Below are 14217 nucleotides of genomic sequence, written 5' to 3'. Positions count from 1 at the left end.
GACTATATATCTGGGGGGAGAAGGACTGTATGTCTGGGGGAGACTATATATCTGGGGGAGACTATATATCTGGGGGGAGAAGGACTGTATATCTGGGGGAGACTATATATCTGGGGGAGACTGTATATCTGGGGGAGACTATATATCTGGGGGAGACTATATATCTGGGGGAGACTATATATCTGGGGGGAGACTATATATCTGGGGGGAGACTATATATCTGGGGGGGAGAAGGACTGTATGTCTGGGGGAGACTGTATATCTGGGGGAGACTGTATATCTGGGGGGATGAATATATATCTGGGGGGAGACTATATATCTGGGGGGAGACTATATATCTGGGGGGAGACTATATATCTGGGGGGAGAAGGACTGTATGTCTGGGGGCGAGACTGTATATCTGGGGGAGACTGTATATCTGGGGGGAGACTATATATCTGGGGGAGACTATATATCTGGGGGAGACTATATATCTGGGGGGAGACTATATATCTGGGGGAGACTATATATCTGGGGGAGACTATATATCTGGGGGGGAGACTATATATCTGGGGGGAGACTATATATCTGGGGGAGACTATATATCTGGGGGGACTACTATATATCTGGGGGAGACTATATATCTGGGGGGAGACTATATATCTGGGGGGAGACTATATATCTGGGGGGAAGACTATATATCTGGGGGAGACTATATATCTGGGGGAGACTATATATCTGGGGGGAGACTATATATCTGGGGGGAGACTATATATCTGGGGGGACTACTATATATCTGGGGGGAGACTATATATCTGGGGGGGGGGACTATATATCTGGGGGAGACTATATATCTGGGGGGAGACTATATATCTGGGGGAGACTATATATCTGGGGGGACTACTATATATCTGGGGGGAGACTATATATCTGGGGGGACTACTATATATCTGGGGGAGACTATATATCTGGGGGGACTACTATATATCTGGGGGAGACTATATATCTGGGGGGACGACTATATATCTGGGGGAGACTATATATCTGGGGGGAGACTATATATCTGGGGGGACTACTATATATCTGGGGGAGACTATATATCTGGGGGGACTACTATATATCTGGGGGAGACTATATATCTGGGGGGACGACTATATATCTGGGGGAGACTATATATCTGGGGGGAGACTATATATCTGGGGGAGACTATATATCTGGGGGGACTACTATATATCTGGGGGAGACTATATATCTGGGGGGACGACTATATATCTGGGGGGACTACTATATATCGTGGGGGGGGGGGACTATATATCTGGGGGGACTACTATATATCTGGGGGAGACTATATATCTGGGGAGACTATATATCTGGGGGAGACTATATATCTGGGGGGACTACTATATATCTGGGGGGAGACTATATATCTGGGGGAGACTATATATCTGGGGGGACTACTATATATCTGGGGGAGACTATATATCTGGGGGAGACTATATATCTGGGGGAGACTATATATCTGGGGGAGACTATATATCTGGGGGGACTACTATATATCTGGGGGGAGACTATATATCTGGGGGGACGACTATATATCTGGGGGGACTACTATATATCTGGGGGAGACTATATATCTGGGGGGACGACTATATATCTGGGGGGACTACTATATATCTGGGGGAGACTATATATCTGGGGGACGACTATATATCTGGGGGGACTACTATATATCTGGGGGAGACTATATATCTGGGGGGACTACTATATATCTGGGGGAGACTATATATCTGGGGGAGACTATATATCTGGGGGGACTACTATATATCTGGGGGAGACTATATATCTGGGGGGAGACTATATATCTGGGGGGGGACTATATATCTGGGGGGACTACTATATATCTGGGGGAGACTATATATCTGGGGGAGACTATATATCTGGGGAGGAGACTATATATCTGGGGGAGACTATATATCTGGGGGAGACTATATATCTGGGGAGGAGACTATATATCTGGGGGAGACTATATATCTGGGGAGGAGACTATATATCTGGGGGAGACTAAATATCTGGGAGGAGACTATATATCTGGGGGGAGACTATATATCTGGGGAGGAGACTATATATCTGGGGGAGACTAAATATCTGGGGGGAGACTAAATATCTGGGGGAGACTATATATCTGGGGGAGACTATATATCTGGGGGAGACTAAATATCTGGGGGAGACTATATATCTGGGGGGAGACTATATATCTGGGGGAGACTATATATCTGGGGGAGACTATATATCTGGGGGAGACTATATATCTGGGGGAGACTAAATATCTGGGGGAGACTATATATCTGGGGGGACTATATATCTGGGGGGACTATATATCTGGGGGGACTATATATCTGGGGGGACTACTATATATCTGGGGGGTACTATATATCTGGGGGGGGGACTATATATCTGGGGGAGACTATATATCTGGGGGGACGGCTATATATCTGGGGGGGGCTATATCTGGGGGGGGACTATATATCTGGGGGGGGCTATATATCTGGGGGGGGGACTATATATCTGGGGGGGGGATGTTTACCGACTATGGTGACGGACAACAGATAAATAAAGACCATTCAGTCACATCCTGGGAAGGAGGTGGTGGGATCAGTGCCACATCTAGTGTGGTGAGCAGTGTGTGTGTGTGTGTGTGTGTGTGTGTGTGTGTGTGTGTGTTTGTGTGTGTGTGCTCGCTCACCTTTCCCTGTCCTTTCATGAGGACTATGTTGGATATAATAGACGGCTGGGCCAGTCGCCATGGAGACTCCACTTGAAAGGTGCTCAGGGAGCGAGCTGATTTCTTAACTATCTGGTACTCCTACAGACAGAGACAATGAGACAGAGAGACAGAGAGACGGAGAGACGGACAGACAGACAGAGAGAGGGACAGCGAGAGAGACAGCGAGAGAGAGACAGCGAGAGAGAGACAGCGAGAGAGAGACAGCGAGAGAGAGACAGCGAGAGAGAGAAAGCGAGAGAGAGACAGCGAGAGAGGGACAGCGAGAGAGGGACAGCGAGAGATGGACAGCGAGAGAAGGACAGCGAGAGGGACAGCGAGAAAGAAAGAGAGAGACAGTGAGAGACACAGCGAGAGAGAGAGACAGTGAGAGAGAGAGAGACAGCGAGAGGGACAGTGAGAGAGACAGCGAGAGGGACAGCGAGAGAGACAGCGAGAGAGAGACCGTGAGAGAGAGACAGCGAGAGAGAGACCGTGAGAGAGACAGCAAGAGAGACAGAGAGAGAGACAGCGAGAGAGAGACAGTGAGAGAGAGACAGCGAGAGAGAGACAGTGAGAGAGAGACAGCGAGAGGGAGAGACAGCGAGAGGGAGAGACAGTGAGAGGGACAGCGAGAAAGAAAGAGAGAGAGACAGTGAGAGACACAGCGAGAGAGAGAGACAGTGAGAGAGAAAGAGACAGCGAGAGGGACAGTGAGAGAGACAGCGAGAGAGACAGCGAGAGAGAGACAGCGAGAGAGAGACAGCGAGAGAGAGACAGCGAGAGAGACAGCGAGAGAGAGACAGTGAGAGAGAGACAGTGAGAGAGAGACAGTGAGAGAGACAGCGAGAGGGACAGCGAGAGAGACAGCGAGAGAGAGACAGCGAGAGAGAGACAGCGAGAGAGACAGAGAGAGAGACAGCGAGAGAGAGACAGCGAGAGAGAGACAGCGAGAGAGAGACAGCGAGAGAGAGACAGCGAGAGAGACAGCGAGAGAGACAGCGAGAGAGACAGCGAGAGAGAGAGAGTGAGAGAGACAGCGAGAGAGAGACAGCGAGAGAGAGACCGTGAGAAAGACAGCGAGAGAGACAGAGAGAGAGACAGCGAGAGAGACAGCGAGAGAGACAGCGAGAGAGAGACCGTGAGAGAGACAGCGAGAGAGACAGCGAGAGAGACAGCGAGAGAGAGACCGTGAGAGACAGTGAGAGAGAGACAGTGAGAGAGAGACAGCGAGAGAGAGACAGTGAGAGAGAGACAGCGAGAGGGAGAGACAGCGAGAGAGGGACAGTGAGAGGGACAGCGAGAAAGAAAGAGAGAGACAGTGAGAGACACAGCGAGAGAGAGAGACAGTGAGAGAGAGAGAGAGAGACAGCGAGAGGGACAGTGAGAGAGACAGCGAGAGGGACAGCGAGAGAGACAGCGAGAGAGAGACCGTGAGAGAGAGACCGTGAGAGAGAGACCGTGAGAGAGACAGCGAGAGAGAGACCGTGAGAGAGACCGCGAGAGAGACAGAGAGAGAGACAGCAAGAGAGAGACAGCGAGAGAGAGACAGCGAGAGAGAGACAGCGAGAGGGAGAGACAGCGAGAGGGAGATACAGCGAGAGGGACAGTGAGAGAGACAGCGAGAGAGACAGCGAGAGAGACAGCAAGAGAGACAGCGAGAGAGAGAGACAGCGAGAGAGACAGCGAGAGAGACAGCGAGAGAGAGAGACAGTGAGAGACAGTGAGAGACAGTGAGAGAGAGACAGCGAGAGAGAGACAGTGAGAGAGAGACAGCGAGAGGGAGAGACAGCGAGAGGGACAGTGAGAGGGACAGCGAGAAAGAAAGAGAGAGACAGTGAGAGACACAGCGAGAGAGACAGATAGTGAGAGAGAGACAGCGAGAGGGACAGTGAGAGAGACAGCGAGAGGGACAGCGAGAGAGACAGCGAGAGAGAGACAGCGAGAGAGAGACCGTGAGAGAGAGACAGCGAGAGAGAGACAGCGAGAGAGAGACCGTGAGAGAGACAGCGAGAGAGACAGAGAGAGAGACAGCAAGAGAGAGACAGCAAGAGAGAGACAGCGAGAGAGAGACAGCGAGAGAGAGACAGCGAGAGAGAGACAGCGAGAGAGAGACAGCGAGAGGGAGAGAGAGAGAGATAGTGAGAGAGAGAAAGCGAGAGAGAGAGATAGACAGCGAGAGAGAGAGATAGACAGAGAAAGACAGAGAGAGAGACAGTGAGAGAGACAGAGAGAGAGACAGTGAGAGAGACAGAGAGAAAGACAGAGAGAGAGACAGAGAGAGAGACAGTGAGAGAGACAGAGAGAGAGACAGAGAGAGAGACAGTGAGAGAGACAGAGAGAGAGACAGTGAGAGAGACAGAGAGAGAGACAGAGAGAGAGACAGAGCACTGATTAGACATCATCAATGTAGCATCATCAGACAACTAGGCCTTTTTTCTAGTTCCAGTTACGTACCAAAAAATGTGTGAGAGGGCACAACATTTACACCCTTGATTTAAAGGCTACAGCCACTTGCTGGCAAAAACTAGTAAACATTGTCTGGTCAATCTGCCCTTGATTAACTCAGCAATTAGCAGTAGACAACCAGGGCATTGTGATGTGAGCAGGAGAGGCAGACAGCCAAACTGAGAGGGTAGGCTGAAAGACAGGGGAGAGAGGACAGGCAGACAGCCAAACTGAGAGGGTAGGCTGAAAGACAGGGGAGAGAGGACAGGCAGACAGCCAAACTGAGAGGGTAGGCTTAAAGACAGGGGAGAGAGGACAGGCAGACAGCCAAACTGAGAGGGTAGGCTGAAAGACAGGGGAGAGAGGACAGGCAGACAGCCAAACTGAGAGGGTAGGCTGAAAGACAGGGGAGAGAGGACAGGCAGACAGCCAAACTGAGAGGGTAGGCTGAAAGACAGGGGAGAGAGGACAGGCAGACAGCCAAACTGAGAGGGCAGGCTGAAAGACAGGGAGAGAGGACAGGCAGACAGCCAAACTGAGAGGGTAGGCTGAAAGACAGGGGAGAGAGGACAGGCAGACAGCCAAACTGAGAGGGTAGGCTGAAAGACAGGGGGAGAGAGGACAGGCAGACAGCCAAACTGAGAGGGTAGGCTGAAAGACAGGGGAGAGAGGACAGGCAGACAGCCAAACTGAGAGGGTAGGCTGAAAGACAGGGGAGAGAGGACAGGCAGACAGCCAAACTGAGAGGGTAGGCTGAAAGACAGGGGAGAGAGGACAGGCAGACAGCCAAACTGAGAGGGTAGGCTGAAAGACAGGGGAGAGAGGGGACAAGGGGAATATACAGTATATCTATCAGCCTGATGGGACAAGGGGAATATACAGTATATCTATCAGCCTGAGGAGACAAGGGGAATATACAGTATATCTATCAGCCTGAGGGGACAAGGGGAATATACAGTATATCTATCAGCCTGAGGGGACAAGGGGAATATACAGTATATCTATCAGCCTGAGGGGACAAGGGGAATATACAGTATATCTATCAGCCTGGGGGGACAAGGGGAATATACAGTATATCTATCAGCCTGAGGGGACAAGGGGAATATACAGTATATCTATCAGCCTGGGGGACAAGGGGAATATACAGTATATCTATCAGCCTGATGGGACAAGGGGAATATACAGTATATCTATCAGCCTGAGGGGACAAGGGGAATATACAGTATATCTATCAGCCTGAGGGGACAAGGGGAATATACAGTATATCTATCAGCCTGGGGGACAAGGGGAATATACAGTATATCTATCAGCCTGGGGGGACAAGGGGAATATACAGTATATCTATCAGCCTGAGGGGACAAGGGAATATACAGTATATCTATCAGCCTGAGGGGACAAGGGGAATATACAGTATATCTATCAGCCTGATGGGACAAGGGGAATATACAGTATATCTATCAGCCTGATGGGACAAGGGGAATATACAGTATATCTATCAGCCTGAGGGGACAAGGGGAATATACAGTATATCTATCAGCCTGAGGGGACAAGGGGAATATACAGTATATCTATCAGCCTGAGGGGACAAGGGGAATATACAGTATATCTATCAGCCTGAGGGGACAAGGGGAATATACAGTATATCTATCAGCCTGAGGAGACAAGGGGAATATACAGTATATCTATCAGCCTGAGGAGACAAGGGGAATATACAGTATATCTATCAGCCTGAGGGGACAAGGAGAATATACAGTATATCTATCAGCCTGAGGAGACAAGGGGAATATACAGTATATCTATCAGCCTGAGGAGACAAGGGAATATACAGTATATCTATCAGCCTGAGGGGACAAGGGAATATACAGTATATCTATCAGCCTGAGGAGACAAGGAGAATATACAGTATATCTATCAGCCTGAGGGGACAAGGGGAATATACAGTATATCTATCAGCCTAAAGGGACAAGGGGAATATACAGTATATCTATCAGCCTGATGGGACAAGGGGAATATACAGTATATCTATCAGCCTGATGGGACAAGGGGAATATACAGTATATCTATCAGCCTGAGGGGACAAGGGGAATATACAGTATATCTATCAGCCTGATGGGACAAGGGGAATATACAGTATATCTATCAGCCTGATGGGACAAGGGGAATATACAGTATATCTATCAGCCTGAGGGGACAAGGGGAATATACAGTATATCTATCAGCCTGAGGGGACAAGGGGAATATACAGTATATCTATCAGCCTGATGGGACAAGGAGAATATACAGTATATCTATCAGCCTGAGGGGACAAGGGAATATACAGTATATCTATCAGCCTGAGGGGACAAGGGGAATATACAGTATATCTATCAGCCTGAGGGGACAAGGGGAATATACAGTATATCTATCAGCCTGAGGAGACAAGGGGAATATACAGTATATCTATCAGCCTGAGGAGACAAGGGGAATATACAGTATATCTATCAGCCTGAGGGGGCAAGGAGAATATACAGTATATCTATCAGCCTGAGGAGACAAGGGGAATATACAGTATATCTATCAGCCTGAGGGGACAAGGGGAATATACAGTATATCTATCAGCCTGATGGGACAAGGGGAATATACAGTATATCTATCAGCCTGAGGGGACAAGGGGAATATACAGTATATCTATCAGCCTGAGGGGACAAGGGGAATATACAGTATATCTATCAGCCTGAGGGGACAAGGGGAATATACAGTATATCTATCAGCCTGAGGGGACAAGGGGAATATACAGTATATCTATCAGCCTGAGGAGACAAGGAGAATATACAGTATATCTATCAGCCTGAGGGGACAAGGGGAATATACAGTATATCTATCAGCCTGAGGGGACAAGGGGAATATACAGTATATCTATCAGCCTGAGGGGACAAGGGGAATATACAGTATATCTATCAGCCTGAGGGGACAAGGGGAATATACAGTATATCTATCAGCCTGATGGGACAAGGAGAATATACAGTATATCTATCAGCCTGAGGGGACAAGGGGAATATACAGTATATCTATCAGCCTGAGGGGACAAGGGGAATATACAGTATATCTATCAGCCTGATGGGACAAGGAGAATATACAGTATATCTATCAGCCTGAGGGGACAAGGGAATATACAGTATATCTATCAGCCTGAGGGGACAAGGGGAATATACAGTATATCTATCAGCCTGAGGGGACAAGGGGAATATACAGTATATCTATCAGCCTGAGGAGACAAGGGGAATATACAGTATATCTATCAGCCTGAGGAGACAAGGGGAATATACAGTATATCTATCAGCCTGAGGGGGCAAGGAGAATATACAGTATATCTATCAGCCTGAGGAGACAAGGGGAATATACAGTATATCTATCAGCCTGAGGGGACAAGGGGAATATACAGTATATCTATCAGCCTGATGGGACAAGGGGAATATACAGTATATCTATCAGCCTGAGGGGACAAGGGGAATATACAGTATATCTATCAGCCTGAGGGGACAAGGGGAATATACAGTATATCTATCAGCCTGAGGGGACAAGGGGAATATACAGTATATCTATCAGCCTGAGGGGACAAGGGGAATATACAGTATATCTATCAGCCTGAGGAGACAAGGAGAATATACAGTATATCTATCAGCCTGAGGGGACAAGGGGAATATACAGTATATCTATCAGCCTGAGGGGACAAGGGGAATATACAGTATATCTATCAGCCTGAGGGGACAAGGGGAATATACAGTATATCTATCAGCCTGAGGGGACAAGGGGAATATACAGTATATCTATCAGCCTGAGGGGACAAGGGAATATACAGTATATCTATCAGCCTGAGGGGACAAGGGGAATATACAGTATATCTATCAGCCTAATGGGACAAGGGAATATACAGTATATCTATCAGCCTGAGGGGACAAGGGGAATATACAGTATATCTATCAGCCTGAGGGGACAAGGGGAATATACAGTATATCTATTAGCCTGAGGGGACAAGGGGAATATACAGTATATCTATCAGCCTGAGGGGACAAGGGGAATATACAGTATATCTATCAGCCTGATGGGACAAGGGGAATATACAGTATATCTATCAGCCTGAGGGGACAAGGGGAATATACAGTATATCTATTAGCCTGGGGGGACAAGGAGAATATACAGTATATCTATCAGCCTGAGGGGACAAGGGGAATATACAGTATATCTATCAGCCTGAGGGGACAAGGGGAATATACAGTATATCTATCAGCCTGAGGGGACAAGGGGAATATACAGTATATCTATCAGCCTGAGGGGACAAGGGGAATATACAGTATATCTATCAGCCTGAGGGGACAAGGAGAATATACAGTATATCTATCAGCCTGAGGGGACAAGGGGAATATACAGTATATCTATCAGCCTGAGGAGACAAGGAGAATATACAGTATATCTATCAGCCTGAGGGGACAAGGGGAATATACAGTATATCTATCAGCCTGAGGGGACAAGGGGAATATACAGTATATCTATCAGCCTGAGGGGACAAGGGGAATATACAGTATATCTATTAGCCTGAGGGGACAAGGGGAATATACAGTATATCTATCAGCCTGAGGGGACAAGGGGAATATACAGTATATCTATCAGCCTGAGGGGACAAGGGGAATATACAGTATATCTATCAGCCTGAGGAGGGAGCAGAACAGGCTTTTGCTGTATAGCCTATTTAAAGCCAATCCAGCCACGGAGAGGTCAGACGTGAGGCGTCCCTGGATCCCTGGCCCAGCCAGCCACAGAGAGGTCAGAGACACAGATACAGTGTCTCTATGAGAGGAGACGGGAGATACGGAGGCTAGGTTGCTAGTGTATTTTTGTTAAACCTTCAAGGGAAATACCGTTTTGCATGATTTAATAATGGGGATCATTTTAGCTCCCTGAGTAGGGGTGGAACCCAGCACACAAGCAGGTCTTCAGAGGACTGGAGCTGAGCACCACAGCTCGGTTTAATCAGCTTCCCCTTCAAGGGAAAGTTCCCCATGGGGATAGTACATTATTCCTTAACCTTCACCCTTTGACCTCTTCTGTTGTATAATGACAAGCCTTTGGGTTGGATGTGATTGGCTACATTGAGGGTTAGGTGTGGGATTTCAACCAGTAACCTTGTGTATGGCAACCCTGGCAACCCGCAGGAATAACACCATCCCCCGGACACTGACCTAGTGACTCCTGACCTCTGCCCTTTCACCTACTGACCAGTCAGACCCCAGACCCCTGACCTGTCAGACCCCTGACTGACCTGATCTAGTGACTCCTGACCTCTGCCCTTTGACCTACTGACCTGTCAGACCCCGGACACTGACCTAGTTACTCCTGACCTCTGCCCTTTCACCTACTGACCAGTCAGACCCCGGACCCCAGACCCCTGACCTGTCAGACCCCTGACTGACCTGATCTAGTGACTCCTGACCTCTGCCCTTTGACCTACTGAGACCCCGGACACTGACCTAGTTACTCCTGACCTCTGCCCTTTGACCTACTGACCTGTCGGATGCCTACAGTGTCTAACTGCTGAGGCAGGGAGTGTTTGCGTCCACCTCGTGTCGGTTTCTCCACCATGTCACTCCCCGCCTCTCCATTCTCCACAATCAGCTCGTCATCCTCTCCAACAGACTCCAGACGACTACCGCCCCCTGAAACACAAACCAGGAAGTCTCACAAGCCAATCAGCTCCTCTGAAACACAATGCAGGACGTCTCACTGTCCAATCGTCTCCTTCCGTCTTCATCGCAGTCCTCACCTGTTGTCTGTGTCCTCACAAAATAACACGGCAACATTACTGTCAATGACAGTGGTTCAAACCATAATGGATATTAAATTAAAAGACGGAAAGATCAAACAAGGTGTGACATTAGAATGATCCTCCCCCTTTTAATTGTGTTGTTTTGAAATCTCTTGAGGCGCCTACAGTTTCAGTATGGTTGACAAGCTTATGGAGTAAACCTGACTTATTTTCAGCTGGAGCAAATAACTGTCCGTCCGTCCGTCCGTCCGTCCGTCCGTCCGTCTGTCTGTCTCTCCCTCAGTCTGTCTGTCTGTCTGTCTCTCCCTCTGTCTGTCTGTCTGTCTGTCTGTCTGTCTGTCTGTCTGTCTCTCCCTCTGTCTGTCTGTCTGTCTGTCTCTTGCTCTGTCTGTCTGTCTCTCGCTCTGTCTGTCTGTCTGTCTGTCTGTCTCTCCCTCCGTCTGTCTGTCTGTCTGTCTCTCCCTCCGTCTGTCTGTCTGTCTGTCTCTCCCTCCGTCTGTCTGTCTGTCTGTCTCTCCCTCCGTCTGTCTGTCTGTCTGTCTGTCTGTCTCTCCCTCCGTCTGTCTGTCTGTCTGTCTCTCGCTCTGTCTGTCTGTCTCTCCCTCTGTCTCTCCCTCTGTCTGTCTTCCACAGGTCATGTTGTCCTCTCTAACCTACCTTGTGATCTGGTCCTGAACTTCATGGATGTGGGAGAGCGGCAGGTTTCTTTCTGTCCTTCCACCCGGCCTCGGTCCTCTAGCTTCTCCAGATCAGTCAGCTGCAAGAAGGAAACTAAATTAATGCTGCATGTCAAGAAACTATCTGAGCCAGCCCAGTGCAGTTTAGGTTGGCACAATAGTGTGAAAAGTGCAAGTGTGAATCCAATTAGTCAAGTTCTCGAGGAATTTAAACAAAAACGGACTGGATTTGGACTGTTATGCAGAATGGGTTCATATGTAATATTTACAAACAGTACACAGGCTGCCACGAGCTGATAACAGACACCAGGAATCACTTCTACCTAATGGTTTCCAGAGGTTTCCAACATGGAGACGGTATTAGGTATTTGTTTACTTTCCTCTGACTTGCCAAACACTTGCTGAGAGCAGAAGGAATGTACCACACCACATGTACACGTCTGACCTCACACAGCGAGCAGGGAAGAAACCAAGCTGGAAACACCCGACAGTTGACAGTCTGGCTTACAGTTGATATTTCAGAACTCTGGAACTCTAGAATTTAGAACACTCACAAACCAAAACGGGGGAAGTTCTAGCTCTTAGTAGAACTCGGCATTAAGCATTTTTAAGTGTTTTCCTTTAAGATTTCCCGTAAGGAATCATTTTCCCTTACATTTTTAAGGGTGTTGCATAGAGCCCCTCAATCCTTTTCCTTAGGTACAGGGCCTTCAGAAGGTATTCATACACCATGACTTATTCCACATTGTGTTGTGTTACAGCCTGAATTCAAAAGGGATTAAATATATGTTTTTCTTCTCATCCATCTACACACATTACCCCCTAATGACATCACAATACCCTCTAATGACATCACAATACCCCCTAATGACATCACAATAACCCCTAATGACTTCACAATAACCCCTAATGACTTCACAATAACCCCTAATGACTTCACAATAACCCCTAATGACTTCACACTACCCCCTAATGACATCACACTACCCCCTAATGACATCACAATACCCCCTAATGACATCACAATAACCCCTAATGACATCACAATAACCCCTAATGACTTCACAATAACCCCTAATGACTTCACAATAACCCCTAATGACATCACACTACCCCCTAATGACATCACACTACACCCTAATGACATCACACTACCCCCTAATGACATCACAATACCCCCTAATGACTTCACAATACCCCTAATGACATCACAATACCCCCTAATGACATCACAATACCCCCTAATGACATCACAATACCCCCTAATGACATCACAATACCCCCTAATGACATCACGATACCACCTAATGACATCACGATACCCCCTAATGACTTCACGATAACCCCTAATGACTTCACGATAACCCCTAATGACTTCACGATAACCCCTAATGACTTCACGATAACCCCTAATGACTTCACGATAACCCCTAATGACTTCACGATAACCCCTAATGACTTCACGATAGCCCCTAATGACATCCCGACACCCCCTAATGACTTCACAATACCCCATATTGTCAAAGTGAAAACATATTTTTAGAGATGTTTGCAAATGTTTTGATAAATAAATACAGAAATATCTAATTTACATAAGTATTCACACCCCTGAGTCAATACATGTTAGAATCACATTTGGGAGCGTTAACAGCAGTGAGTCTTTCTGGAAAATTCTTTAAGAGCTTTACACTCCTGGATTGTGCAATATTTACACATTATTCTTTTCAAAAATGATTCAAGCTCTGTCACGTTGGTTGTTGATCATGGCTCGACAGCGATTTTAATGTCTTGCCATAACAGTAACTGGGCCACACCGAAACATTCAATCTCGTCTTGGTAAGCAACTCCAGTGTATGTTTGGCCTTGTGTTTCAAGTTATTGTCCTGCTGAAAGGTGAGTTTGTCTCCCAGTGTCTGGTGGAAAGCAGACTGAACCAGGTTTTCCTCCAGGATTTTGCCCGTGCTTAGCTCTGTTCAGTTACTTTTCATCCTAAAAAAAACTCCCTAGTCCTTGCCGATGACAAGCATACCAATAACATGATGCAGCCACCACCATGCTTGAAGATATGAAGAGTGGTACTCAGTGATGTGTTGTGTTGGATTGGCCCGAAACACAACACTTTGCATTCAGGACATAAAGTTCATTTCTTTGCCACAATTTGTTGCAGTTTTACTTTAGTTCCTTTGTAGGAATATTTTTATTCTGTTCAGGCTTCCATCTTTTCACTCAGGACAGGTCTTTCAGCTCACAGCTTCAACAACCATTTAATTGACAGGTCTTTCAGCTCACAGCTTCTACAACCATTTAATTGACAGGTCTTTCAGCTCACAGCTTCTACAACCATTTAATTGACAGGTCTTTCAGCTCACAGCTTCTACAACCATTTAATTGACAGGTCTTTCAGCTCACAGCTTCTACAACCATTTAATTGACAGGTCTTTCAGCTCACAGCTTCTACAACCATTTAATTGACAGGTCTTTCAGCTCACAGCTTCTACAACCATTTAATTGACAGGTCTTTCAGCTCACAGCTTCTACAACCATTTAGTTGA

General features: G+C 47.3%; 1 protein-coding gene across 1 annotated transcript in view; it reads right to left on the bottom strand.

The window, feature by feature from the left end:
• LOC135513697 (PDZ domain-containing protein 2-like) overlaps positions 1-14217 on the bottom strand; it is a 230329-nt gene that overhangs the window by 79512 nt on the left and 136600 nt on the right. The window contains exons 7-9 of the mRNA XM_064936570.1: positions 11646-11745; positions 10730-10878; positions 2723-2842 (exon numbers count right to left, since the gene is read on the bottom strand). Coding sequence (XP_064792642.1) covers positions 2723-2842; positions 10730-10878; positions 11646-11745 — 369 coding nt within the window. The remainder of the gene's footprint in view (positions 1-2722; positions 2843-10729; positions 10879-11645; positions 11746-14217) is intronic.

This window comes from Oncorhynchus masou, chromosome 25 (genome assembly GCF_036934945.1).
Source record: "Oncorhynchus masou masou isolate Uvic2021 chromosome 25, UVic_Omas_1.1, whole genome shotgun sequence".
Taxonomy (NCBI): Eukaryota; Metazoa; Chordata; class Actinopteri; order Salmoniformes; family Salmonidae; genus Oncorhynchus; species Oncorhynchus masou.
This window is presented reverse-complemented; position numbering and strand designations above follow the sequence as displayed.